The 26,010-nt window shown below is 39.4% G+C and overlaps 1 protein-coding gene across 1 annotated transcript; it reads right to left on the bottom strand.

Annotated features, from left to right (window-relative positions):
- Nucleotides 1–11,171: 11,171 nt before the first annotated feature.
- PDE12 (phosphodiesterase 12) lies at nucleotides 11,172–18,166 on the bottom strand. Its single transcript, XM_066244699.1, has 3 exons — nucleotides 16,556–18,166; nucleotides 13,866–13,944; nucleotides 11,172–13,373 (listed from the first exon to the last, which is right to left on the bottom strand). Exons 1-3 carry the CDS (start codon nucleotides 17,861–17,863, stop codon nucleotides 12,931–12,933), a joined length of 1,830 nt encoding a protein of 609 aa, XP_066100796.1. The 5' UTR covers nucleotides 17,864–18,166; the 3' UTR covers nucleotides 11,172–12,930.
- Nucleotides 18,167–26,010: the final 7,844 nt, after the last annotated feature.

Here is a 26,010-nt window from a genome sequence, read left to right as displayed (position 1 = left end):
GTGGCTTTTCTTCTCATTCACTTGCTATCCATTTATTTTTAATCTGTATGTCTTTATTGAAAGGCCTTTTTTAGACAACATACACCTGGGTCGTTTTTGATCCATTTGACAATTTCTGACATATACTGTATTTGGTGCACTTAGACCATTGATGTTTAAAGTGATTATTGACATAGCTGGATTAATATCTACCACCATACTTGTAATTTTTCTAATTGCTGACTTGTTCTTTGTTCCATTTTATTTTCCAATTTTTTTCTGCTCTTTGTAGTTTTATTTTTTACTATTTTCATTTAAGATTTAATTTATTTTAGAGACCGAAGAGAAAGAGGAATAGGGAAAGATTGGGAAGCATCACCTCATAGCAGTTGCTTCTCATTTGTGCCTTGACCAGGTTTTTTTGTGCCTTCACTGGGCAAGCCAGCAAGCCCAGGGTTTCAAACTGGCAACCTCAGCTTTCCAGGTTGATTCTTTATCCACTGTGCCTCCACAGGTCAGGCTGCCTTTTGTAGTTTTAATTGAGCAGTATATATGGTTCTGTTCTCTCTACTTTCTTAACATATCAGTTAAACTTTTTAAAACTTTTTAGTGGTTTCCCTAGAGCTTACAATGTATCCTCACAACTAATCCAAGTCCACTTCAAAATAACAGCATCCTTCATAGGAAGTGGGTATATAGACATACCTTGTTTTATTTGCTTCACAGATCTGTATTTTACAAATCAGAGGAAGATACTTCACCATCAAAAAGTTTACAGCTTGTTTTAGGCCCTGGCCAGTTGGCTCAGTGGTAGAGCGTCGGCCTGACGTGCAGAAGTCCTGGGTTTGATTCCCGGCCAGGGCACACAGGAGAAGCGCCCATCTGCTTCTCCACCCCTCCCCCTCTTCTTCCACTCTGTCTCTCTCTTCCCCTCCTGCAGCGAGGCTCCATGGGAGCAAAGATGGCCCAGGCGCTGGGGTTGGCTCCTTGGCCTCTGCCCCAGGCGCTGGAGTGGAGTGGCTCTGGTCGTAACAGAGCGATGCCCCGGAGGGGCAGAGCATCGTCCCCTAGTGGGCAGAGCGTCGCCCCCTGGTGGGCGTGCCGGTGGATCCCGGTCGGGCGCATGCGGGAGTCTGTCGGACTGTCTCCCCGTTTCCAGCTTTAGAAAAATACAAAAAAAAAAAAAAAAAAAAAGGTTCACAGCTTGTTTTATTGAAATACTTGCTTTATTGTAGTGTTTTGGAGTTGACCTTACAGTATCTTTGAGGTATGCCTATACCTTAATAACAAAATAATCCTATTTCTTCCTTCCAGTTCCTCATGTCATTGCAATCATTCACTTCAGTTATCCATAAGTATATATTGTTAAATACAGTAATGCTGTCATTATTTTGAATAAACATCTGTAAGATTAGGAATAAGAAAAAGTAGATTCATGTTTCTGATTTGTGTCATTTTCCTTCTTTCTAAAGAATTATTTTAACATTTCTTTCAAGGACAGGTCTACTGGCAACAAATTCTCTCAATTTGTTTGAGAGTTTTTATTTCTCCTTCACTTTTGTTTCTTTCAGGAATTTTCCTTTGCTTTTCTGTAGTTGAAAATGATATGCATAAGTATAGGTTTTTGGTATTTATCCTAGTTGGTTTGTTTTTTTTAATGTATGGTTTACATTTACTTAATGTTCTCAGTCATGTTTCAGATATTGTGTCTCTCTTGTCCTTCTGGTATTCCTATTACACATATATTGTACCCTTTGTAGTTATCCCACAGTTCTTGGATAGTCTTTTGGGTTTTATTCCTTTTTTTCTCTTAGCTTTTTAGTTTTGAAGGTTTCTGTTGAGATATCCTCATACTCAAGAGATTCTTTCTTAGCCATGTCCAGTCTATATCAGTAAGTCCACCAAAGGCATTCTTCATTTATTACAATGTTTAGCTTTTTAAAAATTCTTAAAATTTCCATCTCTGCTAATATTGCCCATCTGTTCTTACACATTGTCTATCCATTAGAGCCCATAACATTACAATTGTTTTAAATTCCTGGTCTAGTGATCCTATCATTCCTGCCATATCTGAGTCTGGTTCTGATGCTTGCTCTTTTGTCAAACTGTTTTTTGCTCTTTAGTATGTCCGGCCAATTTGATTTCCTTTTTATTTATTTTTAAATTTTTTTCTTAAGTGAGAAGTAGGGAGGCAGAGAGAAAGACTCCTGCATGTGCCCTGACTAGGATTCACCTGGCAAGCCCCCTATGGGGTGATGCTCTGCCCATTTGGGGCCATTGCTCCATTGCTCGACAACTGAACTATTTTAGTGCCAGAGGCGAGGCCATGGAGCCATCAGCTCCCAGACCAACTTGCTCCAACTGAGACATGGCTGCGGGAGGAGAGAAGAGAACTAGAGAGAGAGAAGGAAGAGGGGGAGGGGTGGAGAAGCAGATGGGTGCTTCTCCTGTGTGCCCTGACCAGGAGTCAAGTCTGGGACTTACACATGTTGGGCCAATGCTCTACCACTGAACCAACTGGCCAGGGCCTGTCCTGTCACGTTTTAATGGCTGGACATGATGTACTGGGTAAAAGGAACTTCTATAAATAGGCCTTTAGTAATGTCATGGTAAGGTGTGGAGGTTGAGGAAGCATTCTACAGTTCTATGATTAGGTCTCAGTTTCTGGCATGTGTTTAGCAATTTAAAATTTTTTTTTTAATTTTTTACTTTCTTTAGGTAGGACAGGAGGGCTAGGGTAGGCTGGAGATGAGGTATTTTCTTTTGTGTAGTCATTTAGGCTCTGATAAAAGCTCCTGTAAAATAGGGTCTGCTTAGTTTCTCCTGAGCACAGACCGTGTTAAGAACAGGATGCTCTGACATTTTCCCAAATGGTTCCTTGATCGCCTTCCCCTGCTAGAAGCATGAGGGGTTTTTCTACAGTACTCACTGTGAGAAGCTGGCTGAAATCCAGGAGGTAAAACTCAAAAGTATACCTCCTAACCCCCAAGAGACTGGGTTCCCCTAGAGTTAACTTTCAGTTGTCCACACTGAGCCTCTAGCAATTTCTTAATTGCAGTTTGGATTTCCCTACTGGGCATTGGTTCCTACAGAGGTTTCTGCTGCTTTAAGTTGTGAATCTATATCACCTCTTGGTCTTTCCGATTTGGTGGGCACTGGTCTGCCCTATGACATTTCTCTTATGGATCTATGAATACTTGTCAATTTTTCAGTTTCTTGAGTTTTTTACTTCTAGTTAGGACAGAGGAGCAACTTCCAAGCTTCTTTACTAAGTGAGAGGATGAGAGGTGGAGAGACAGAGACATACTCCTGCATGTGTCCTGAATGGGATCCACCTGGCAAGCCCCTTACTGGATGATGCTCTGTCCATCTGGGGCTGCTCCATTGCTCAGCAACCGAGCTATTTTAGCACCTGAGGTAAGGCCATGGAGCCATCCTCAGCACCCAGGGCCAGCTTGCTCGAATCATTTGAGCCATGGCTGCAGGAGAGAAAGACAGAGAAGGAGGAGGGGAGGAGTAGAGAAGCAGATGGTCACTTCTGTGTGCCCTGACTGGGAATCGAACCTGGGACTTCCACACACTGGGCTCATGCTCTACCACTGAGCCAACTGGCCAGAGCCAACTTCCAAGCTTCTTAAATGCCAGACCAGAAACCAGAAGTCCCAGATCAAACTTTCTTAAATACGGAATTTCTGGTTCTTGGTTATAGAGGTGAAAATGACTTCTGACTTGTCATTGGATGCAAGTGCTTATGCTTTCTGATGTCACGTGAGGCATTTCTTTAATGTAAATATACTGCTCACAAAAATTAAGGGTTATTTCAAAATGAATATGAAGCGATAAAAAACATTTGACTTTGTTTATTAATTAAACATCAGAAAAGCTAACGACAAGTCAATGAAAGTTTGATTATGCAAATGAGATGGAAAACCAACTTTTATTGGTGAGAATGCACTATACAAAAGGCTGAAAGTACTGGAGTATCTGCACGTTTCCTGATCCCCTAATTTTTGTGAGAAGTGTAATTACCAACTGGTAGAATTTATACAAAACTTAGATTGAGTGATAAAGAGAAAATGGTTGGTAAATCTGCAAGAACATTATCTGATCTTGTAGGGAAAAATTAACCAGTTTCAGAGTCTGATTACCTATTCAGAAGGTTGAATTCTGATAAAGTGATTAGAAATAATCTACTATCAGCTTACCTTTTCCAATGATCAGCAGTTAGTGCTGGGATAGTATCAGCACACCATGAACTGTTCCCTAACACATTTGTTTATAATCAGCTCAATTTTTTAAGGAAAATGTTAGGAATGAAATACTAGCTTTACATTCTTAATCTCATTAAGGTCATCTAGTATTTTATTAATACTTTAAAGGCTATCCTACTACAAAAATCAAATTGACTAAACCTGGCTCTAAAAGTTACTCCTGAGAGTCATTTAAGCACAAGTACATTCTTGATAATTTTTTTTCTAGCATATATATTGTGATGTCATTCAGGCGTCTCATTTACCACTACTCTAAGCTTTCGTGGTTGCTTTTGTTTCTTACTGTGTTACTTTTAGACAAATATCCCCTTACCTTAGTTATTTTCACAAACTATATAAAATGCTTAAGTGGTTATATTCTAGTAACAAAGATTGTGAGACATCAATGGCAAAAGCAACAATCTGGATTCAGGTAAAGAATAATTAAAGCAGCTGTACTAGTAAGTAGATGCCTGTAAGGTCCTTTGTGCTTTAAAGGACATTTGAGTTCAGTGCCTTTCTGACCTTGCCAGGGATTTCTGCACATGGTGTGCTTTAAATTATACTGGGCCTATAAAGTACTCGGTTGGGATCATGGTGCTTAGCACTGCCATCTGCAGGCAGTGAGTTGGTTCTCAGGCACTGACCAGTGCTTTGGTGGCAATTGTTCCTTTTTAGCCTGCGTTGAGTGCCACAATTAGGGATGTATTAAGCACAGACTGAGCAAGATTTGCCTCTTGGATAGTCCTGAAGAGGTATATAGGATGATGACTTAAAAAAAGGAGGGGTTGCTAAGCACTGAAAAGACAACTCAATTTTTAAAATGGCCTCCAAAGATATACAAATGGCCAATAAGCACATAAAAAGATGCTAAACACCATTAGCCATCAGGGAAATGCAAATCGAAACCATAATGAAGTGCCACTTGACACCAGCATAACTAATCAGAAGCTAAGTGACAGTGATGTGAAGAAATTGACACCCTCATACATTGCTAAATGGTACAGTTGCTTAGGATAATAGTGTGGCAGTTCCTCAAAGGGTTTTTCCATATGGCCTAGCAATTTCTACTTTTAAATCTTAAGTCCAAGAGAAATTAAAACAGGTTCATTCAAAAACCTGTATACAGCCTGACCAGGCAGTGGCACAGTGGATAGAGTGTTGGCCTGGGACGCAGAGGACCCAGGCTCGAAACCCAAGGTTGTGCTTGAACGTGGGCTTACCAGCTTGAATGTGGGGCTGCTGGCGTGAGCATGGGATCATCGACATGACCCTATGGTCTCTGGCTTGAGCCCAAAGGCTGCTGGCTTGAAGTCCAAGGTCGCTGGCTTGAGCAAGGGGTCACTCGCTCTGCTGTAGCCCTCCCATCAAGACACATATGAGAAAGCAATCAATGAACAACTAAGGTGGCCCAACAAAGAGTTGATGCTTCTCATCTTTCACCCTTCCTGTCTGTCCCTATCTGTCCCTCTTGGTCTCTTGTAAAAAAACAACAAAAACCTGTACACAAATATAGAGCATTATTCATAGAAGCCAAAAAGTGGAAGCAATTTAAATATTCATCAACTGATAAATGGATAAAATGGTATGTCCATACAATGGAATATTATTCATTATAAAAAGGAACAAAAGTACAGATAGAAATCACTAAAAACATACTAAGAGAAAGAAGCCAGTTGTAACAGTCTACATAATTGTATGATTCCATTAATATGAAATGTCCAGAATAGGCAAATACATAAAGGTAAGTGGTTGCCAGGAGCTGAGAGGAAGGAGAAATGGAGAGTAACTGCTAATTAGTACAGGGTTTCTTTTGGGGACCAGTCCTTGTCAATGCAGTAGACATGAAGTGACAAAAAGCCTTTTAAAGAGAAAAAAGATCACATTTGGATTGAAAAAGCAAAATGGGATTTTCATTTAGAAAGAAAAGGATATAAGCTAGGATGCAAAAGCTAGATTTCTTTAGGGATGTAATAATAAAAACTAATGCAATTACATTATTTACAATTCTTTAAAATTCTATAGCTTCACAGAAATATTCTTTGGTTTGATATCAAAACAATATACTTCACCTGACTAAGCGGTGGCGCTGTGGATAGAGCATCGGACCAGGATGTGGAGGACCCAGGTTCGAGACCCCGAGGTTGCCAGCTTGAGCGCGGGCTCACCTGGTTTGAGCAAAGCTCACCAGCTTGGACCCAAGGTCGCTGGCTCAAGCAAAGGGTTACTCGGTCTGCTGAAGGCCCACGGTTAAGGCACATATGAGAAAGCAATCAATGAACAACTAAGGTGTCACAACGAAAAACTAAAGATTGATGCTTCTTATCTCTCTCCGTTCCTGTCTGTCTGTCCCTATCTATCCATCTCTCTGACTCTCTGTCTCTAAAAAACCCCACAAAAACAAAAAACAATATACTTCACCCAGGTTTTCTGAGGAAGGGCCAGTTTTGCTCCTAATTAATTGTATCCTTGTATACACCATTCCTTCAAACTATTGCACAGGGGAAACAAATATTTTATGCAATACTTTGAAAAGTGTGTATGTTGGCCATCCAACATAAGGAAGCGACTAAATAAAGTTTATGTGATTCCCTACTGTTTTTAATGATAGAACACAAAGGAGATGAAATCAGCAAAAATGCAAACTAGGGATAGTTCAGTACAGTAAGAAGATGTATTTCAGCAACACTCTTGGATATCATTAAATTGATGGATTGCATTATATAAATCCTTTAACATACAATTAATGCAAAATGGACAATAAAGATGATTCGATTTGTTTTTAGTGTAGCTTCTCAAGGAAATTGAAAATTGTGAGTAAAAACTTAACACTGTCAATATAAACATGGATTTTGACAATAGGGTTAGCAGAATGAATCCAGCTGTTAATTGCTAGATATATTGAGGGTGGCAGCCAACTAAACTAAAAGATTTAGTATTTTTAAAGTGCAACTTAAAGATTATAATTTATATATAAAATGTTAATTTTAGCAACCAACTTCAATATGATTCAATACACTATGAGGATGGCCAACTTGCAAAATATTTTTTCCATATTATAATTTTTAATGTCATATTAATTCAAGGTTTTTAAAATCTTATCTCGAATTTAAGATTTTTAATAATCAGTTTAGCCTTTTTATGATTATGTATTATAACTTCGTAAAAGGTATATTCAGCCACAGCTGTTTTCTCAGGAATTAGTATTTAGGCATTCTTGCTGTTTGCTGCTACTCTGCCTAAATTGGGATTTTTAAAAATTTATTTATTTATTTATTTATTTATTTTTTCCCAGAGACAGAGAGTCAGAGAGAGGGATAAACAGGGACAGACAGACAGGAACGGAGAGATGAGAAGCATCAATCATTAGTTTTTCATTGTGCGTTGCAACACCTTAGTTGTTCATTGATTGCTTCCTCATATGTGCCTTGACCACGGGCCTTCAGCAAATGGAGTAACCCCTTGCTTGAGCCAGAGACCTTGGGCTCAAGCTGGTGAGCTTTTGCTCAAACCAGGTGAGCCCGCGCTCAAGCTGGTGACCTCAGGGTCTTGAACCTGGGTCTTCCGCATCCCAGTCTGATGCTCTATCCACTGTGCCACTGCCTGGTCAGGCCTAAATTGGGATTTTAAAAATAGTAATAGTGCAACATGGCTAATGCATTTTAAGTCAACATTAAAGGCCCTGGCCCGTTCGTTGGCTCAGTGGTAGAGCGTCAGCCTGGTGTGTGGAAGTCCTGGGTTCGATTTCTGGCCGGGGCACACAGAAGTGCCCATCTGCTTCTCCACCCCTCCCCCTCTGCTTTCTTTCTCTCTCTCTCTCTCTTCCCTTCCTACAGCCAAGGCTCCATTGGTGCAAAGTTGGCCTAAGCACTGAGGATGGTTCTATGGTGTCCACCTCAGGCACTAGCATGGTTCCAGTTGCAATGGAGCAATGCCCCAAATGGGCAGAGCATTGCCCCCTAGTGGGCATGCTGGGTGGATCCCAGTCAGGCACATGCGAGAGTCTTTCTGCCTCCCCGCCTCTCACTTCCGAAAAATACAAAAACAAAAAAAAGTCAACATTAAAGAGCAAATTCATTCTCTGAAATTACTAAAGTAGACCCACATTTTAAAGTGACTTTTTGTTATTTTAGGTTGCTAACTCTTTCTAATTTACTTACACTTCAGGGCTTTGGGTCAATTTTTTTGGTAACATTTTTCTGCCCTCATCTTCTCAAAAGAAGCAATGAGCCTGACTTCTCTATGTTGACATAAGCTTGTAAAAATAAGTAGGAATTGCTGAAGATGAGCTCTCTGGGAAAAATACAGGAGGTTGTATAATCCATTGTGAATAATCTAGTTCATGTCTGCAATAACATAATTGATTGGACTAAATAAGTTTAGAATGCACTGGTAGAGATACCACCTTCATATCACTTCAATGACTAAAAATTAAAAATATGTAAAATAAATTGGTGAGGATATGGAGAAATGTGAACTTACACATTGCTGGTGGGAATGTAGAATGGTATGTCCACTCTGGAAAGCATTTTGGCAGCTTCTCAAAAAGTTAAACACAATTATGATATGGCCCAGCCATCATTTTTAGGTATATGACCAGGAAGTGAAAATGTGCCCATACAAAACTTGTGTACAAATGTTCATAGCAGCATTCTGCACAATAACCAAAAAGCAGGCTCTGGCTAGGTAGCTCAGTTGATTAGAGCATCATCTGGATACACAAGGTTGTGAATTGAATCCCACCCAGGTCAAGGCACGTTCAAGAATAGACCAATAAATGCACAAATAAGTGGAACAACAAATTGATCTCTCTCTCTCAAATAAATAAAATGTAAAGAGGTCCACTAATTATATTTTTAAAAAAATGAAAGAAACCAAGTCCAAATGTGGAAACAACCCAAATGTCTATTTGGAAAGCAAAATATGGTATAGCCATATAATAGAATATTATTCAGCCATACAAAGGAATGAAGTATTGATACAACATGGGTAAGTAATAAAAAGTGTTAAGTGAAAGAAGCCAGATACAAAAGGTTACATATTGTATGATCCTATTTATATGAAATATCCAGAATAGGGGAATACACTGAGGCAGGAAGCATAGTAGTAGCTGCCAAGGTCTAGTGGGGAGGGAAATGGATAAGGGGTTTCCTTTTGAAGTGATGAAAATGTTTTGGAACTAGAGATGATGATGGTTGCCCCACATCATGAATGTACTAAATGGAACAAATCACACTCTTTGAAATGGTTTTATGTGAATTTCAATTAAAAAATGCTTTGGTACAGTCATCTCAAAATGTAATAGTATATTCTGATGTTAGTGCTATAAAAATCACCCAAATTAATACAGCTCTATACCTTCAGTAAGTTAAAGCATGAACTTTCTCATAAAATGGGACCACTATCAATTAGAATATTACCCAAATCAGTTAAAGCTCTTGAAGTGGTTTCCTTTCTCAAAATGCAATCTAGATAGCATTTATTTCTAGTACTATATTGAGCAAAATATTAAAAATTTCAAAATAAAATATTTTTGAATTTTGAAAAATCAAATTTTTAGAGGAAAGATTTTTTTCTATTGAGTTGACATGTGGTTCTTGTGATAAACTTGTAGTGCAAATTTTTACCCTTCATTATGTATGGACTTTGGTTCTATCTCAAACTAGTTTGTAGGGAACTCTGCCTTTATTTCATAGCTGGAGAATATGAGATCTAAAGGTGTCAGTTTCCACCAAGATCTTCCCATAGTAGTATTTTTTGGACCTCCTTTACCTTTTGTTATGTTCTCAGAGATCTGCCTCCAGACTAGAACCACCACATCCTGATAAGTAGGCCTTAATTCTCTGTTATTCACTCAGTGAAATTCTTGGAAAATTGAAATGACTGGTATCAGTATTCCAAATTTTAAAGAACATTACATTATAACCTGAAATTTGTTTGCTCATGAATTATAAACTACCAGTGTATATATCTAGTGGCAACTGTGCAGAAGTTCAATAAACAGCATAATATGCTGTATAAATTGTCATTTTTAATCAATATAAAATTTTAGAGGCCCTGGCTGCCTTGCTCAGTGTATACAGTGTTGGCCTGGTGTATGGACGGCCCAGGTTTGATTCCTGGTCAGGGCACACAGAAGAAGCAATCACCTGCTTCTTTCCCTCTCCCTCAGCCAGTGGCTCAATTAGTTCCAGGGCACTGAGGATAGCTCAGTTGGTCTGAGTATCGCCTCTAGACGGGTTGCTGGGTATATCTTTGGGGGGCACATGTGGGAGTCTATCTCCCCTCCTCTCATTCAAAAAAATTTTTTTAGAATGTTAATTCCTACAGCAAGAACTAATGACATCTTCAAATGTGCTTCACCATAGATAAGAGCTGCTAGGCTTTCCATATTTTATTAAAATTATTTGTATTAAAAATCCAAATGTAATTGAAAAATTCAGTCAAAAAGATGGCTTTAAACACAAACATTTCTTGCCTGACCTGTGGTGGCGCACTGGGTAAAGCATTGACCTGGAATGCTGAGGTTGCTGGTTCGAAACCCCGGGCTTGCCTGGTCAAGGCACATATGGGAGTTGATGCTTCCTGCTCCTCCCTCTGTTCTCTCTATCTCTTTCCTCTCTCTCTCTCCAATAAAAATGAAAAAAAAATAAAATAAAATCAATAAACAAAAATTTCTGAATGATGCTTTATTCTAACTTACAAGGAAATTTTGGTATGCTTTTCAATTTTTAGTGTTCTCTACCTTTGGACTTCAATCATACTAACTTACCTGTATAATGAAGATTTAACCACAGTATATGGCACTTCATAATGTTCTATATTCAGATATTCTGAAATGCCGGTACACAATCTGATCACACTGTTTAGTCTGCAAATAAAAACCTTAAAGAAGCAAGATGTGGAATGTTTGATAAGTGTTTCGAGTTTTTCTGACCAGAGTTCAATTTAGGTAGCCATGCTGTTAATATAGAACTTACATGTTTTACTCGTGGGCATTGAGTATATCATGTTACTATTTTTCTTTTAAAGTGTTTCTCACTTTTTGCTTAGAAGCTTTTTATTTTCTCTTAAGTTATCGTAAGAGCCCTGTCAACATGTTTGAAAGCAGAACAAACCAAATTAAAAAAAATTTTTTTTTTTGCAAAAGAATCATATTCTGGCTTTAATATTTATATATTTGTAAACTGATGTTAAAATTCTCTAAAAATGTTATTTAGGAAAGCACAATTTGGTAACATCAATTTTTCATTTATAGCTTTTTCAAAGGACAAGAAACTGCCACTTTAATTTTTCCCCTCAAGTACCTTTAAGTACTTCAAGGTTCAATCTGAAGTGTATGTAAAACCCTCTCATTCTCAAACTTACTAAACTAAGAGTTAATAATACATTAGATAGTGAGCAGAATATGGAAGTACAAGCTACTTTATCAGAAGAGTAAAGTTCTTATAGTGTTTGGTTCAGAGATAAAAGAATTTGGAACAGAGGTTCTCACAACTGTCAAAAATCAGAGCTCTTGAAATGGATGGCCTTTTAATATCTAAGCTAGAAATTAAATTCAGAAATGAGATATAGTTTTCCTAAACATCAAAAAAGCAACAGATCAAGTATTACCAAATAAGATATGGTGATAACTGAGTTAGAAAAGCTTGGTTACTGCTCTAGACACTAATCAGTAAAACTAATTTCTAATTTAAAAAAAATTTGACTTTATATTGTTTTACAGTAAATTATATATACAATGCTTCCCTGTAACTCAAATTATAATGCTCAAGCCTATAAAAGGAATAGTTTATTTGAGACATTCAAAAGCCTCACTAACACATTTTACAAAATCAACAATTTCAAAAATACTTTTAGCATAGAAATGCTCAATAGTTCACCCAAATTTTAAACCCCTATCAGTAGGCAGTTTCTCATAATGTATTGTGCTGTATTCTCTAATATCACCAAATTCCCTGTTAATTTATGAACATTTTTCATGGGCAAGAGTAATTAAAGAGAAGGGATCAAGTTGACTTTGCTGCTGCTCACTTTGAATACTAAATTGTGCTTGCATCCTAAAAGTTAAAATGACCTACAGTAAAAAAAGAGAATATATGTTCATTTGTACCATATACTACCTAAAATCCTAAAAATAAGAGAATGAAAATATGCTAATGAAAACTGAAAGATGAAAAACAGTAACAATTGGTAATGGTATATTTTAATCTTCTGTTAAAGCTCTGAAGTTGTATTAAATCGCTAACCAAATTGAGGTAGAGGTAGACCCTAATGTTATTTCTTCCGTGTATCAGAACTTAGGTCTCTCACCTTAATTGTATGTATCTGCCCTAATTATATAAACATGACTCAATTGGAAATGTGTTATGATAAAAAAATTATAGCATCATTCAAATGGTATTTTTATAAAATTCTTAATAACTAGGTTAAAAAAAAAGTATTTATAAAATGTACACAATAATTCAATGTTCCCTGCCAGTCATAAATATATTTGTTTTTTCTCCAAGTGTATGGAAAGTAGGGTAAACTGTATTATGCAGATTATGAGTAGTCATGTAATGGAGACACTAGAACATAACTAAGAGGGTAAGAAGTAAGAACTTAGTGTCTAGTCTCCTCTTTGAAAGTTACACATAAACTTTGATTCATATTAAATTTCCCTTACTAAAGCAGCCTTAAATTCCATTAAACACAAATCTTATTTCCATTTTAAATCACATACAAGTGCTATGTGATCAGAGGGATGGGAAACACTAGGTAAGGCCTGGTGAGTGGTAACTTCTTCATGACTAGGTAGTGGAATCACTTGTTCAACCTCTAAAGCATTTAAGTCAATGAAAATGTAATCCAGACATCCATGAAAGCCACCAACATAATTTGTGTAAGCAGGTTCACCACAAGCACTTCGCAGTTTCAAGAAATGTATAAGAGACATGTTGCATCGTTCCTCTTCCCCATTGGAAGCCCAGTCTTCATGATCCTCTGGAATGTTGCCATTGATGACAAAATGATACATTCCTGTTGATGGGGTACTATTAAAGTCCCCGCAAAATATAACTGGTATGCCAGGATACAGATCACATGAAACACGTTTAATGTGAGCCAATGCTACTGCCACTTGAATGAGACGAATGTACCCACCTGTGAATATAAAAAACATTAATGTAAGTACTTTTTAAAGTCCTTTTAAGTTAATAAGCTCACAAACTATAGCATCTGGGTGACAGTCAAGATGTATATTTGTGTGTGGAGTGTGTGAGGGTATGTGAGCATGTGTGTGTGGGGGGATTAGATGAAGGTGGTCAAAAGGAACAAACTTCCAAGTTATAAAGTAAGTACTAGGGATTTAATGATGACTATAGTTAACACTGCTGTATGGGTATATTTGAAAGTTGCTAAAAGAATAAATCTTGAAAATTCTCATCACAAGAAAAAGACCCACTTTTTTCTGTATCTATATAAACTTACGTTTTACAATGTGTGTAAATCATTATGCTGAACATCTTAAACTTGTATAGTGCTGCATGTTATAGCACAATAAAACTGAAAGAGAAATATATATCTGTGCAAAAGAGCTTTTAGTGACCTTAAGTTACCATTTTTATGTCATGTGTGAAAACCAATAAAACCTACCTTTGGGATGCCAGTAGAGATGGGTATTAGCAACACATATCTTTTTTGAAGAATCTTTTGCGGACTGAAGAACAGAAACCTAAAACATACAGAAAGTGCCAACACTTCAGTTGCTATCTGCCAATTTCCTGAATGTTTTTTAATCTAAGACTATCTGATGAACTAACTCTTTATATCTTTCCCAAACTGATGTATAATTGTAATTATGAAACTTAACTTTTGTTAAAACTTTTTGAATATTGTAGTGCCCCATGGAGGATATATTCTAAGATCCTCAGCGGATGTCTAAAACCATGAAAAATAAAAAACTCTCTCTATATATTATGTTTTTTCCCCCATATGTACACACCTGTGATAAAGCTTAATTTATAAATTAGTCACAGTAAGAGATTAACAATAATAATGAAATAGAACAATTTTAACTTCATATACTGTAATAAAAGTAACGTGAATGTGAGCTCTTTCTCAAAATATTGTATTGTACTAACTCTACATGATGAAATGGAGCAAGGTGAAGACGTAGGCATTGTGACACAGTATTAGCCTACTATAAGGTTACTTGAACCCAAGCACTGTGACTCTAAGACAGTCCATCTGATGCCCAAGATGGCTACCCAGTGACTAATGGGCAGGGAGCCTATACTGCATGGACATGCTAGACAAAGGGATGATTCACATCCCAAGCTGGACGAAGTAGGAAGGCCTGAGCTTTCATCACACTACTCAGAGCAGCAGGCAATTTAAAATGTACGAATTGTTTATTTCTGAAAATTTTCATTTAATGTTTTTGGAACGCAGCTAAATGAAACTATGGAAAGCAAAACCATGTTTCAATTAACAGAACAGAGCATAACATGTTTTAGTAACAATCCAACATATACAGGTAAGTATCAAAAGAATATACTTTAGAGCAGTGGTCCCCAACCCCCAGGCTGTGGACCGGTACCGGTCCGTGAACCATTTGGTACTGGTCCGCAGAGAAAGAATAAATAACTTACATTATTTCCGTTTTATTTATATTTAAGTCTGAATGATGTTTTATTTTTAAAAAATGACCAGATTCCCTCTGTTAATCCGTCTAAGACTCACTCTTGACGCTTGTCTTGGTCACATGATACATTTATCTGTCCCATCCTAAAGGCTGGTCCGTGAAAATATTTTCTGACATTAAACCGGTCCGTGGCCCAAAAAAGGTTGGGGACTACTGCTTCAGAGGACGTCAAGGTTGAAGAAAGTGTTTTTAAGTAGGTAAGTAAAGATTTTGGAGTGAGGCAGACCTAAATTTGAATACCCACTCAACCATTTATAGCAGTATGATCTGGAAAGAGACCCTCTTTTTCTAAACCAACTTCATCACTGGTAAAAAAAGAGACAATTATCATCGCTCCTCCAGGGTTACCACGGTGTAGATTCTACAGTGTGTCTGTAAAGTCATGGTGCACTTCTGACTGGTCACAGGAAAGCAACAGAAGACGACAGAAATGTGAAATCTGCACCAAATAAAAGGAAAGCCCTCCCAGTTTCTGTAGGATGATGTGGCAGCATGTGCGCATGCGCAGATGATGACATAACACCGTGTATACAGTGGAGCAGCCCACGGCTATGCCAGTCCAGATGTGGACGGTACAGAGAAAAGTTCAGTGTGTTCTGTGGCTCACTAAATTTGAATCTGTGACCAAAGTGCAACGTGAATATCGGCGCATTTATAACGAAGCGCCACCACATAGGAATAACATTACTCAGTGGGATAAGCAGTTGAAGGAAACCGGCAGTTTGGTGGAGAGACCCCGTTCTGGTAGGCCATCAGTCAGTGATGAGTCTGTAGAGGCTATACGGGATAGCTACCTAAGGAGCCCTAAAAAATCTGTGCATGAGCCCACATTGAACTGCACTGAATAGATATGAAACTGGGAGAGTTTTCCTTTTATTTGGTGCAAATTTCACATTTCTATCCTCTTTGGTTGCTTTCCTGTGACCGGTCAAAAGTGCACCATGACTTTACAGACACACTGTATTAAGTGAGCTTACATGGAGATGCATGAAACACAATAGGTGCTGGAAAAAATGGCAGCTACTCTTCTTATTCTAAGCAAAAACAATTACCTAAAAACCCTGGACAAACACAAAATAAATGTGCTTTTAAGAAACTAAGATAGCTTAAACTAAGTAGCAGTTAATGAAATATGTAACTGTATGAATCCACACTTGAGTGTGAAATTGGGTAAGTAAATTTGACCATTTACCCATTATAAAATTGGAAGAATAAAATTTAAATAATGGGAATAGCAGGATTACTATGAACCCAAAATTAAAATAATTGCTAACAATTGCTTTATGGGGCACCTTGTAAAACAGACACTTAAGTACTTTCGAATGTGTCAGAACGGTTCTTGGCAAGTACAAGAAAATATTAGCTATTACTATTATTCTTGTATCAAGCATGTGTCCGTCTCTACTAGATTGTAAGCACTGTGTCTTGTTCAAGGCAACCTGCAGCATGCTGGGCACACTGGAGTGCTCAATAAGTATCTGCTTCGCTGAGTGAAGGTTGACTGTGCTGAAGATACCACAGCAAACACCTTCCAGTAATATCTGGGTACTTTCACCTCAGTTATAAGCAACTCCACCCCACTCCTTTTCCAGGTCCCTAAAAATGAACGAGTATGTAGAGATTGGCGGAGCTATTTTACCTGAAGGACAGAAGATCTCTGGAGCACTCTCTCCTGTGCCAAAGGGCACAAAACTAATTTCTCCAACAATTCTTTGTGGAGTGGGTCGGATTCCAGGGCTTCATGGAAAGAAATGTCATGCTGGCTAAGGAGGCTAAACTTGGACCTTCGGTAGAAAGTAGCCAGGCCTTCCTGCTGCTTGATTCGAAACACACCCTCCAGGCCAAAGGCCTCGAGGGCCGGCACTAAGCTGTCCGTAAACACGTTGCGGTCAACCTCCTGCAAACAGATGAGGTCGGCGTTGTAGCCAGTGAGTTCCTTCTGAATGAGGTTCTGGCGATAGTCGAGCTCCAGGGCATAAGGGGCACAGTAAGGGTACAGGACCGTCCGTGAAAACTCAGTTTGGGCATACGTGTCTGCGAGGATGTTGTAGGAGACAGTGCGGATGAGAGCGTCGTCCGTCACCTTCTTAGTGTAGAGATGCCTGTGGTCAAAGGTGCAAGTACCGGGCCCGGCCTCCACTGGACACATACTTTCCAACTCTCGGCTTGGGCCAAAGCGCTGCCCATTGCCTGGGGTGCAATGAAGCTTAAGCCGTAGCCCGATGTCAGCATTGGAAGGGGTATAGACGCGCTCGTCCACACCCGTTTCCTTCCAGCTAGGAGGGGGCGAGGAGGGAGACAGCGATGACGGGCCCCCGCCCTCAGGCTCCGCAGATCCGGGTTTGGCTTCCCTGTACCAGCGGAAGAGGGAGCCGGCGGGATCCCCAAATTCGACGCTGAGCTTGGGGCAAACCGGGAAGCCGGCCATGATGTAGCGTGGCAACTGTAGCTCGGTGAAGGCGGGCGGATTGCGCTCCACCTTGTACTTGACATCGCCGATCTGCAGCACCGCGCCGTCCTGCCAGGCGTCCACATTGAGCACGTCCTCAGCCACTGCCTCCTCCCGGTAATACAGCTTCACCACAGGCTCACAGGCCGCCGCCGGCTCGGGCCCAGGCTCCGCACAGGCCAAGCCGCCGCTTGCGTTTGGCCGGTTCTTCCTGCTCTTCTTAGCGACGGCCGCCTTAGCGTGGCCTTTGAGGGCGTTGGTGGCGATACGGCTGAGGGCTCTACCCAGCGGCTCGCTTTGGTCGCGCTGCATGTTCTTGTGGCTGCCGTCGGCCAGCGCGAACGATAGGCTTATCTTAGGCTCGGAGGGCACACAGCGCACTACAGCGCGCTCCATCGCGCCCGCCGCCGTCTCAGTCGCCCTCTCGGCCCGACTGTGCCGCTTCACGGCCGCGCGGACCCCACGAAGCGCGGCGCGGGCGCCTGGGAGCCTCCACATGAACCTGGTGGCCCAGCGGCTGACTGTAGAGGGGGCCGCTAAGCCTCAGGTGGATACAGAGCAGATGCAGGAACCGGCTTGGGAACCATTCAGTCCCGCAACTTCCGGCCGGCGAGAAGAGTGCGGAGGTACTTCGCCCAGGCACTTTCGCTAGGTCCGTCCCCGCGCTCGTTTTTTCCAGAGACACGTGTGTCTCTAATAGCTCCAGGAGTAATTGTTATCTTCAACTTGAGTCACAAAGAGAGGGAAGTGAAGAAAATATAGAGGTGGCAGAGAGAAATACCAGATGCCATGGTTTTAAAGAAAGTGCAGTTGAAGAGTGGAAGAGAAGGCGCGCGGAGCCGGAAGTGGCTGGGCGGTGTTACGGAGCCGCTTCCCTAAAGGAGGCGGTACCGGCCTGGACGGTAACAGCTCTTCTTCTATTCGTGTTGCCCGGGCTGAGCTGCGCAGAGTTTCACCGGGCTTGTCCGCCTGGCTCCGAGCGTGAAAAGCGTTGCTCAGTTCCTCTCCACAGCATTGTCGTTGCTGTTCGCCCTCTTCCTAGGTGTGGTGGGTTCTCATCAGACGGGGCAAGCGCCGACGCGCGGAACTGAGCCTTTGTAGTAGTTAATAACGAACAACATATAATAACTCATTTAGTGAGCGATGGTTATGCTAAAACGGCTTTTACCGACGTAAGGTCCAGAGAGGTTAAGTTACTGGTTCAAGGTCACACAGACATTGCTGAGTGAATGACAAGCCTGAGAATAGCCAGTGCGTAATAAGAAATAAATGTAGCTTCACTTGAAAGCCAAATGAAGAAAGTATTTCAAGAAATAGTTATTTTTCTGTGTAATATAATTAGTACTCTGTGATAAACTGAAGGAAAAAAATACTTTGAAAATTCAAAGAACAAATTGAGAAGTGGCTTCTCTGGACAAACGCTCTATTGTTATTGTATATACTACCTTATTCTACAATTAGAATGTTTATTGGGTAATAATAAGCCTTACCTCTCCCCCCTGTCTTACCATGAGGAAAATAAGCCTTTTGAATTGTGTTCTAAGGAGAAGGATGAGTTTAGCAGTCATTCAGAATGTCTCTTCCTGTCCTCCCCTGCCTCTACCTACCAAGCATTTGACAGGTGACAGGATACTGATGATACATATGAAGTCCAGTGTTACAATATAAGGATAAAAGTCAATACATTACATCAACTGACTGCCCTAAGGAAGAAAACAAATCTTAGTATTCCAGTTTATAGTACCTACATGTAGCAATATGAATTTTAATATGCATTTTCCTTATCCCTTGCATTTTTCTTCATGCGACTTTGCAGGACTCAATTTTAAATCAACTTAAAGATAAAAGCCCTATTAGAAAATGCGATTTTCCTTCAAGCAAGTTGATCTAATTTAACCCTGTAGCAGAATCTTAATGGTTTTGAGACAGATGTCTTAATTTTTATACTTCTTTCTTTCAGTATTTTGGGGTGGGGTATTTTTTGAAAGATTAAAATATACCCATTGTGAAAAAGTAATCCTTCTACCCTTGACTCATATGAATACAGAAATATTTATGAATATATCCCCTTCCACGTTTTTACACAAACAGGATTGTAGTATACCCATGGTTCAGTACCTTTCTCTTTACACTGTCTTTTGTCAGTTCTTTCAAAAGAAAGTGCCTGATAATGTTCTGAAAGTGCCACAATTTTCCATACAAAGTTTAATTTGAACTCAACAGATTTGGAAATAATACGTAGTAAATGGTATGTTTGAAGTTATATATATATTTATGAGGCTAACATAACATAATTATATATGAAATAAATATAAATTACAATTACATAATTAAAATTTGAAGCTGAAAGATTGAAACAATGTTATACTTTCTTTGCTACCAAAGGGACCCTGACCTGTGGTGGTGTAGTCGATAGTTTTGACCTGGAACTCTGAGATTGCAGGTTTGAAACTTGCACTTACCTAGTCAAGTCACATATGGGAGTTGATGCTTTCTACTCCTCCCATCTTTCTCTCCTCTCTCTAAAATGAATAAATACAATCTTTTAAAAAGTTTTTTTTTTTGTATTTTTCTGAAGCTGGAAACGGGGAGAGACAGACTCCCACATGCGCCCGACCAGGATCCACCCAGCACGCCCACCAGGGGCGACGCTCTGCCCACCAGGGGGGCAATGCTCTGCCCCTCCGGGGCATCGCTCTGCTGCGACCAGAGCCACCCCAGCGCCTGGGGCAGAGGCCAAGGAGCCAAGCCCAGCGCCCGGGCCATCTTTGCTCCAATGGAGCCTCGCTGCGGGAGGGGAAGAGAGAGACAGAGAGGAAGGAGGGGAGGGGGTGGAGAAGCAGATGGGTGCCTCTTCTATGTGTCCTGGCCAGGAATCGAACCCGGGTCCCCTGCACACCAGGCCGACGCTCTACCGCTGAGCCAACCGGCCAGGGCCACGTTTTTTTTTTTTTAAAAAGAGAAAAGGCTAATAGAAATCTATTCATTCATCCATTCTCAGTCGCTACCAAGAAACACAAGCTAAATTTCATTAATCCAAGGTCAGAGTTGATGGATTTACTCTTGTTATTTACACGTACATCTGCAAAGATTAGTGTGTGAAAACTAGTTTCTTGTGATTACCTTCTAGTTTGGTTAATAATGTCAGTTAATAGCATAGATCATTAGCATAGATCATAAACAATATACCTTTATCTTGTTTTTAGTAAGGTCAGCATGATACTGTAGTTTTGAGTGATAGCACTGAAATTTTGAGTAGTACCTGGTGACCTGGTGATCACTTCAGGGTAATCTACTTCCTCATATAGTCAAAATTTAATAATTTCTATTTGCTTCTTATTTAAAGGACCAAACTTCTATTTATTTCCTTAAAAATTTTAATTTTTTTCCAGTTTTTTTCCCCCCCTGTATTTTTCTGAAGCGGGAAACGGGAAGAGACAGTCAGACAGACTCCCGCATGAACCCGACTGGGATCCACCCGGCACGCCCACCAGGGGGCGACGCTCTGCCCACCGGGGAGGGCGATGCTCTGCCCCTCCTGGGGCGTCGCTCTGTTGCGACCAGAACCACTCTAGCGCCTGGGGCAGAGGCCAAGGAGCCAAGCCCAGCGCCCGGGCCTTCTTTGCTCCAATGGAGCCTCTGCTGCAGGAGGGGAACAGAGAGACAGAGAGGAAGGAGAGGGGGAAGGGTGGAGAAGCAGATGGGCGCTTCTCCTGTGTGCCCTGGCCGGGAATCGAACCCGGGACTTCTGCACACCAGACCGACACTCTACCACTGAGCCAACTGGCCAGGGCCTTTTTTCCAGTTTTATGGAGATAAAATTGACATATTGTATTAGTCCCAGGTATACAATATAATTTGTTGCATGTATATATTGCATAATGATTTCCACAATAAATTTAGTTAACATCCATCACCTCAGAGTTATAATTATTTCTTTTTTTCTTACAATGAGAACTCTTAAGATCTACTTTTTAGCAACTTTTTTCTTTTTCTTTTCTTTTTTTAGTGAAAGAGAGAGAGAAGGGCAGACAGGGACAGACAGGAAGGGAGAGAGATAAGAAGCATCAACTTGTAGTTGCAGCACTTTAGTTGTTCATTGATTGCTTTCTCATATGTGCCCTGACTGGGATGGGGTAAGGGGCTCCAGCTGAGTCAGTGACCCCTTGCTCAAGCCAGTGACCTTTGGACTCAAGCCAGCAACCATGGTCTATGATCCCATACTCAAGCTGGCAACCCTGCACTCAAGCTGGCGACCTTGGGGTTTCAAATCTGGGTCCTTGGTGTCCCAGGTCAACATTCTCTCCACTGCACCACCACCTGGTCAGGTCAATTTTTAAATATATAGTACAGTATTAACTATAGTCACTATACTATACATTACATCCCAGAAATTGATTATCTAATAACTAGTAGTTCTTATGGGTTTTTTTTAGGTCCAACAGCATAATCTGCAATTTTAATTTATTTTGCTGAGTTTGGTTAGATTGTTGTGAAAAATACTTAATAGATTAGGCACAAACAAAACATTAAAATGACAGTGCTGAATGCGAAGGAAGTTACTTTTTAACCGCCTTCATCCATTTCTTGCACTCCTCTGCTCTGTCACCTTCCCTTTCCTCTGGCAACCACCAAACTGTTCTCTGTATTTATGAATACAGTTTTTTATAGAGTCCACATATAAGTGAGATCATAAAGTATTTATCTTTGTCTAGTTTATTTCACTTAGCATAATGCAGAATTTCCTTCTTTTAAGGCCTGAATTATATTTTATTATATCAATATGACTGTATCTATCCATTTTGCATTGTCTTTATCCATTTATCTATCGATGAATACTTACACTTAAGTTGTTTCCATGTCTTGGCTACTATAAATAACACTGCAGTGAACATGGAGGTACAGGTAGTATAACAGCAATAAAAAAAAATTAGTTTGAAGAAATTCAAAGAACCTAGGTGAAACCTGTCACGTTTAGCTCCATGAAGAACTCTAAAGCATATGAACTCATTTATTTTCCCTGTAGTCCACTTTTTAATTTTGAAATGAACAATGCATAGTATATAGCACAGTAAATTAGTATTGTAAGTGCTCTTAGCCTCTTCACCATTTCCATCAGGAAGCAGAAGAAACTTTTTGTATAGTATTAGAGAATCACATTTTGGTGTCACATCCATAAGTGCTTTTAAATAACAAAGACTTTGTGATTATGTATCAGCTTCCATATATAATATTTTGAACCCTGAGACTCAGAAATAGAACTTTTAAGGAAGAATTTTAAATTTCAAATTAAATATGTTTAGGTTGTTAACATATTTTTCTCCTTCCTTCAAGGCAAAAGATTTATTAAAATTCCAGTTGCCTCTTTTGCAAAAATTGGTAAACTGATTCTAAAATTTATATGGAAATGCGTAGGACTTAGAATAATCAAAATTACTTATTTTCCCCTTTTTTATTGCCTTTATTGGAGTGACACTGGTTAACAAAATTCTATGGGTTTCAGGTGCACAATTCCACAGCACATCATCTGTACATGGTATTGTGTGTGCAGTGCCCCAAGTCCAGTCTCCTTCTATCACCACTTATCCCCCCTTAACCTCTTCCACCTCCCTCCAAAATTACTTCTTTTTATGAAAGAACAAAGTTGGAGCGCTAATATTACCCACTTTTAAAACTAAAGCTACACTAAGCAAGATGGTGTGATATTGGTACAAAGACATGTAGATCAATAGAATAGAATTGAGTGTCCAGAAATAAACCCTTGACATTATGGCTAATTGACTATTTTCAACAACAATACCAAGACAGTTCAATGGGGGAAAAATACCTTTTCAACAAGTGGTACTGGAACAATTATATATGTATGCAAAAAGAAAAGAAAAAAAAAACTTGGAACCATAGCTTTTACCACATACAGAAATTAACTCTAAATATACTGTTCACAAAATTTAGGGGATATTTCAAAATTATATGAAGCAATAAAACATCCCCTAATTTTTGTAAGCAGAATTAAGGGATATTTCTAAATGAATATGAAGCGATAAAATACCCCTAACTTTTGTGAGCAGTAGATCATAGACCAAAATGTAAAACCTAAAACTAGAAGAAAACAGAAAATTCTTGCTGATAGGAATTTAAAATCTTTCAGCCACTTTTGAAAACTTTAACAGTTTCTTAAAAGGTTAATCACAGACTTACCATTCAATTTAGCAGTTCCACTCTAGGTTTTTATTATGAGAAGTGAAAATGTATGTTCATCCAAAGACTTGTGCACAAATGTTTATGGCAGGATTATTCATAATAGTCCCAAACTGGAAGCTTTCCAGATGTCCATCAACTGGTGAATAGGTAAACCAAATGTGATATGTCCATAAAATGGAAGACTATTCAGCAATAAAAAGGAAGGAACTTCTGTTACATACTCCACATGAATGAACTTCAAACACATTATTATTCATTGTAGCCAGACAGAAATCTTTATAACATGTTATTCCATTTATAGAAATTTTCAGAAATTGCAAATCTATGGAGACCAAAAACACCCCCAGTGGTTGCCTGGAGCTGGAGATGGGAATAGGGATTGAGTGCATATCAACCCAAGGGAACTTTTTTCAGTGATGGAAAAAATTTATTATTTATTTTTTTAAAAATGGGATTTATTGGTGGTGACACTGGTTAATAAGATGTTATACAGGTTCAAGGTGCACATTCTGTACCACATCTGTACCAATACAGTACACTGTATTGCATTTTCACCACCCCAAATCATGTCTCCATTCATCACTATTTATCTCCCCAGACCCTCCTCCACCTCTTCTCCCCACCCTCCAGCCCCCCAGCAATCACCACACTGTTTCAGTGTCCATGAATTGTTTTGACCTTTTTGCTCAATCCTTCTCCCTCCCTTACCAAGCCCTACCCCTTAATAGCTGTCCGCCTGCTCTCTATCAGGAGTCTCTATTTTGCTTGTTCATTTTGTTTGTTAGATTCCACATATGAGTGAAATCATATGGTATGTCTTTCTCTGTCTGGCTTATTTCACTTAGCACAGTGCTCTCTTGTCCATCCATGCCGTCCCAAAAGGTAAGATTTTCTTCTTTTCTCATCTGAGTGGTATTTCATTGTGTAAATGTACCACAGCTTTTTTTACCCACTCATCTACTGATGAGCACTTGGGCTGCTTTCAAATCTTGGCTTTTGTAAGAACTGGATCTTGGTAATGATTGCACAACTTTATAAATTTTCTAAAAAATAATTGAATTGTATACTTTAAAATGCTGAATTTTAGAGTATGTAAGTTATACCTACATAAATTATGCTGTGAAAAAAGGTATATATTGCATTAGGGTTTAATGAGGGAAGCAAAACCAGTAGGTTACATATATTCTCTATATGCATCCATATGACATACATACATAATGTATGAATTTATTACAAGGAATTAACTTATGCAATTGTGGAGGCTGGTTAGGCAAGTCCAAGGTCTGTAGGGGGGACTGTTGGTAAGGGAAAATCCAGGGAAGCAGAGTACTGTAATTATAGAGTTAGCAGCTGTTTGGAATCAGATTCATGGCATGCCTAAACCTTCTTTTTAAAAGAACTTCCACTGGTTGATTCAGGCCCACCCAGATAATCTCCCTATTATTAGGGACTTGAATGATATCTGCAAAATCTCATCACAGCACCATGCGATCTGTGTTTGAGTTTGATTAAATAACCAGGAGAAGATGTGTGTGTGTGATATAAAACACTGCTGTTCTTTTTTTAGTCCTTGTAGGGGTATGTAAAAGAACCATTACATACTTACACAAGTATTTTGTTTTCTACAGAAAGACAGTTTGCTTTTACAAGCTACAAGTATATTTAGTGTGTTCATTTGCTCACACAAGTGACACTTAGAGAATCTATTGGGTGCAAGACACAATAGTGCAGACTATACTCTTATTTTTTAAAAAATTCTTTACATGGAGAGTGGCACATAGAAGATGCTCAAATATTTGTTGAATGAATATGCAATGCCATCAGTACACCTTCATGATTTGTTCTCTCATTTTATTTGTGCACATAGTATTCAGGCTGTTATGGTTAAGATGGAGTATTCATTATGCAGCCTCAAATAGTCAAGTTTCACATTTTTCTTTCCAAGAATACTCACAACATTCACACACCTTAACTTGTTTTGCCAAGGATTTCCTGAAGAAGTGGTGTTGTAAATAAATACCAACTATAGAAACAAGATAAATTATACTGTTGTTTAGTTACAATATTTATAGCGAAGTTACTATGGGGACATTTGAAGACTTGATACTCCATTGAAAGAGTGTTTACATAAATCTATTTTCCCACAGATCCAAATTTCCAGTTTTGTAGTTTTCCTTAGTTAGAAGATTTTGATTTCCTGGATCCCTCCCGAGGGAAGACAGGTAAAAAAAAAAAAAAAAGCCATTCCCCCATTCTCCATTACTTGGGTAATTATTATTGTGAGAGGTAATTCTAATCTGTCACAGCTCAGAGATTGTCTCTCTGGGCAACCCCTAACGGTGACCGCGGCAGTTTCTATGGCGACTTTGTATCTGCGGCAGGATATCATCTAGCTGGGTAGGGAGCCAGTGGAGTTTCTGAGGTCTTATCCCTCATTTAACTTT

The sequence above is a fragment of the Saccopteryx bilineata genome, chromosome 10, assembly GCF_036850765.1.
Source record: "Saccopteryx bilineata isolate mSacBil1 chromosome 10, mSacBil1_pri_phased_curated, whole genome shotgun sequence".
Taxonomy (NCBI): Eukaryota; Metazoa; Chordata; class Mammalia; order Chiroptera; family Emballonuridae; genus Saccopteryx; species Saccopteryx bilineata.
The sequence above is the reverse complement of the archived record's forward strand: the minus strand, read 5'-3'. Positions and strand labels throughout refer to the sequence as shown.